This window comes from Squalius cephalus (genome assembly GCF_949319135.1).
Source record: "Squalius cephalus genome assembly, chromosome: 1".
Taxonomy (NCBI): domain Eukaryota; kingdom Metazoa; phylum Chordata; class Actinopteri; order Cypriniformes; family Leuciscidae; genus Squalius; species Squalius cephalus.
In genome coordinates this window covers 9,953,237-9,958,122 of record NC_137122.1, presented here as the reverse complement: position 1 = coordinate 9,958,122, position 4,886 = coordinate 9,953,237, and the positions used below count along the sequence as shown (strand labels likewise).

General features: G+C 34.1%; 1 protein-coding gene across 1 annotated transcript; it reads left to right on the top strand.

Annotated features, from left to right (window-relative positions):
* Nucleotides 1-1,823: 1,823 nt before the first annotated feature.
* On the top strand, nt 1,824-4,522 carry LOC307163655 (uncharacterized protein). Its single transcript, XM_079879788.1, has 2 exons — nt 1,824-2,109; nt 2,556-4,522. The coding sequence occupies exons 1-2, from the start codon at nt 2,052-2,054 to the stop codon at nt 3,443-3,445; spliced, it is 948 nt and encodes a 315-aa protein (XP_079735914.1). The 5' UTR covers nt 1,824-2,051; the 3' UTR covers nt 3,446-4,522.
* The last annotated feature ends 364 nt before the right edge of the window (nt 4,523-4,886 follow it).

The following is a 4,886-nucleotide window of genomic DNA, read 5'->3' as shown; positions in this document are numbered from 1 at the left end:
TATCGTTTATTGTTTTCTCATTTCTGAGTGTTAGGCGAACCCTGTATGAACACTTGGCCACAAATGATTTTTCCTCAGCGTCCGTCTGTCTGCTGGCAGATGACCATTAGAGAGTGTTAAATTTGGCAAGTTTAAAAACTACAATATGCAATTAGAAAAAGAAATTAAAAAAAATGGCCCGTAACTAGACAGAGGCCAGAAAAACCCGGTGCTTGAGCATTACCTATAAAAAAGGCAGATTAGGTAACCTAGATCAAACTTTATTACATTCATTAATCAGGTATGATAGAGGTGAATTCAATCCTAGAAATAACCAGAGCAGACGTGAAATGTAGAAAATATTTTTTTTTCTTGGAAAGTGTCTTGTTTTGTAAGGTTGTGATGATCTCAGTAGATCAAATGGAGTTTAGCAGCTCATTTCACCACAGAGGAACGGAGGGAGTAAAGGGTCTGGAAATTAGCTTTAATCCTCATTGTGAAGAAACAAAGTGCTGCTCGTTCACATACTGTCGAGTATTGATTCAGCGAATCAGGATCATCAGATCCCTGTAGGAAACAGATTCAGATGTTTGTTATATGTCATTTAAATGTTGGATAATACTTTACTTTAAGCCTTTATAATGCACATTTAATGAATTGTATGGTCTCATGATTAATTGTAACCACAGTTATAATATAATACTTATGTATTTCAGTTGTAACTAGGAATCTGCAAATATTATAAATGTTATAATTTATCATAACTTTGGTTACGATTATTTAATAAAAAGATAATGCATTATAACATATATTATGAATACCATTATAATGCATTATACATAAAGGCTTTTAGTAAAGTGTTACCATAATCTTTTCAAGAGCCGTCTTAAGACTGTAACTTAGACATGATGTATTTTTAAATTCATTCACAAATGTTAAAATGTAAATCTTTACTTTCCAAATTAGAACCATTACAGCAATCTAAAATATTTGATGCTAGGAGCATTTCTAAGGTTATTCTTATTTAAATTCTGAATTGACTTAACCTTTGTTATCCAGACTTTCTCTTAAATCTGTAAAAGCAGTCTTCATCTTTAGCCACCGTACGTGAGGACAGTATATATGCAGAAGAGACTTTAGCCGCTTTTGGTTACACTTTATTTTAAGGTGTCATTGTTACAGTTTAATTCTATATTTAAGCACTGAGTAATATTAAGCAACTACATGTACTCACTATAGGGTTAGGGTTAGGATTAGGGTTTGGTTGAGGGTTAGTTTCATGTAATTGTGCATCATTCACTGTTATTACTATGGTAAGTACATGTAACATATGCAACAAGGACACTGTAAAATAAAGTGTTACGATGATCTGCTGATGATCCTGAATGGCTTGTTGAATGAGTGTTGATAGTCTGAGGCTCATCAATATTAACAGATCTGCTGAAAACACTCTTTATTTCATGACAATAGTTCCTGTTTTCACCTCATTTATTATGCTGATGTCTTCAGATCTCCTGTAAATTGACACTTAAAGCTCATTTCATTGATGTCAGCAGACTGAGGGGATTTGATGATTACAAATATGTACATTTATTTCTGTGTTTATGCTTTCAACTGTTTTTCTTACCATTTTATATTTGTAAGGATTTTCATTATTTTATTTTCAAAATTTTAAATATATTTAAACGAAGAAGCAGAATAATGTTAGGATGAACAATACAATGGATTTGTGAATTAGCACCAGTTACTTTACAATAGACAGACAGACATAAATTCTTAGATGTGTCAATTAGTATATATATTAAAAAAAAACTCATTAAATGATATATTTTTGATTTTGGCAGATCAGCTCCTCCCACAACAACACATCATCAGTGAAGCTACTCCCACAGCAATCACATCATCAGTGAAGCTCCTCCCACAGCAATCACATCATCAGTGAAGCTCCTCCCACAGCAGTTCTCCAATAAATGCTGTAAATTCCCATCAGCTACAAGTGAAGACGAGCATCAGAGCATCAGGAAGAGCTGAAATCTGCAAAGACTGAGTTTATTAAAGAGGACAGTGAGAACATGAGTGATCCAGAACCCTGCAGAATGAAACACACTGAAGATCCTGAAGAACAAAGAGGTTGGTGTTTATTCTTCAAACAGTTTTAGATTTAGATTTGTTGTAATAAGAAAAATCTTTACAGCTGTTGAATAATCTAGCAATATAGCAATAAATAATAAGGGGCACTTTCTATGAACTGTGGAAAGACAATCCTGACAAAATGTATATTAGATAATTGTGTAGTTGATCAAACATATTTAATTGTTCTCCCCATAGAAACATGGGATTTGTGCCTATAATATGTTTAAAATAATAATTGTAAGATCAATGTCCCTCATTCATGTATAGTTGCAGGGATGTTAATAAAAATGCATCAACATTGTTTAGGATTTTTTTAAATAGAAATGGCCTAATGTCCACTGTTACATCAGGGTTCACCTTTATGTCCTTCACTTTTCTCTTTTTAATTATTATTATTATTTTTTTTAGTTAGTGAAAATTAATCGTGTTTATCTTTATTTCAGATCTGATTGAAGAAAACGAGGAGAATGAAGAATTGAGTGAAGTTGAGGAGAAAAATAATGTCAAAACTGGAGAAAAACCTTTGAGTCACTTTCAAACCAAACAGAAAGATTTAAAGAAAAGAAGAGCCAAGAAATCGTTCACCTGCACTCAGTGTGGAAAGAGTTACACAACCAAACGTAATCTTGAGATTCACATGAGTGTTCACACTGGAGAGAAGCCGTTCACGTGTGATCAATGCGGGAAGAGTTTCGTAAAAAAAGGAAGACTTAAGGAACACAACAAAGTTCATACAGGCGAGAAACCTTACAAGTGTTCACACTGTGACAAGAGATTCAATCAGTCGACATCTCTGAACAGACATGAGAGGAACCACACTGGAGAGAAGCCGCACACGTGTGATAAGTGCGGAAAGAGTTTCACAGTTAAAGCATCTCTTACGGATCACATGAGAGTTCACACTGGAGAGAGGCCGTTCATTTGTGATCAGTGTGGAAAGAGCTTCACTAAATCAACACACCTTAAGGAACACATAAAAATCCACACCGGAGAGAAGCCCTTCACATGTGATCAATGTGGCAAAACATTTTTATCGAATTCAGCCATGAAGACACACTTGAGAGTTCATACGAAGGAGAAGCCGCATTCATGTTCTGTGTGTGGAAAGAGTTTTTCACAGCTGCAACATTTACATATACATCAGAAAATTCACACTGGTGTGAGAGAGTATGTGTGCTTTGAGTGTGAGAAGACTTTTATTACAGCTGCACATTTAAAACTGCACCGGATTATTCACACTGGAGAAAAGCCGTATCCCTGCACTGCATGTGGGAAGCGTTTCAATCATCCATCTTCTCTACTCAAACATACAAAACACGTTCACTGTAAGTAGATCCTCTTCAGATCCAACACTTTCAGGTTTGATGCTGTGTATTCGCCAAATGTGGCACAATAATGCATCAAGCAATAAAATATAATCTGGATAAATCTTTCATAACCAGCCATAACCTCCATGACTAAGAAACTTTATCTGAAGTTTTCACAGTGAATAAAGTTGATATTTAAAACCAGCAGATTCAACTGTGGATTCAGATCAACTCAAAGTTCCTCCCCAAGAACAATGTCAAAAAGTTTAATCTTGTATATCATTTTGCTTCATGATATACATTATTTTGTTGTGCGTGCTTATGAGTTTCATTTTATGGTCACTTGTCTTATAATCCAAATATATCTCAGTATTGTGCTTACTCTTTCATGAAGGAAAGTAAAAGCTTAAGCTGAAGAAGAGGCTGTAACACACATTTATTTTTATTTTGTTCTTCATTTTTGTTTTTAAAATGATAATTGTTCTTCCATTTATGATTTATTTAGAAAACCCAGATGCAAAATATAATATCATACCATCATGATATTACTGTCATAATATCTGAAAACCATTAAGTATTATAATTGCTTTTTGGGTTGGCTCTTTAATTGCCTAATAAACTATACTTTCCTCCACACATGACTGAGATAGAATGAGACGGCTGTTTGTCTACATTAGTAACCCTTATCTGTGTTTGCTGTGTTGTTGTGTTTTGATGTGTTCTCGTTTAAACCTGTAAAGGCTGGATAGCTTCAGCTTAAGGGGATATGATGTGTTGAACTAACAACTCAGATCTAGAGGAAACACAAATAATTAGTTCACCTCTTGAGTCTTCGGGTTTGAGTTGTTCGTTCTTTTCGTCCACTAACGTTTTGTAATGTGGTCCGTGCCAGTTTACGTACTTAAACTGTTATTTCATCCCTCATCTGACATTTCCATAACATTTCACTAAAATATAAACCCATATTGGATTTAAAAGTGGATGTGGTTGTTCCTTAAAAACATCCCTAATTAACTGTGAAAATGAATTTTATGCAGAAACCACGTTTTGTTTTGCAGATTGACATGGTTTTAATGCAAACAAAGAGTATTTGAAATAATTGTAAAATTAAACTTAAAAAAAAAAAAAATAGTACCTTCTCTGCGTAGCCGAGGTGGGGAATTCGCCCATGGGGAATTTAAAAAACAAATTTTATTGTTACTTTATTCCCTTGAGAGTATTTTCTGTGATTAACATTAAAGTATTTCTATTGTACTTTCTGTACATGCATCTTGAGATCACCACCTCATATGTAACACTTTCAGAGAGTTTTTGTTGTTTTTAAAAATGTGTGATAAAAGTGATCAACAATGAACATGCAATTTTTTAGTAGTACTAGTATTAATCAATGCTAATTTCGTTAGTGTCTTGTTTAGATGGAGTGTATAAGGAAAGCTTCCTCCTGCTCTCGTCTTATGCTATTCTACC

What these genes read in the sequence shown, in the direction of transcription:
- LOC307163655 (XM_079879788.1), top strand. Translation starts at nt 2,052, where the DNA reads ATGAGTGATCCAGAACCCTGCAGAATGAAACACACTGAAGATCCTGAA. An exon ending in AGATCCTGAAGAACAAAGAG is followed by an intron (nt 2,110 to 2,555) that starts GTTGGTGTTTAT and finishes TCTTTATTTCAG; the next exon opens with ATCTGATTGAAGAAAACGAG.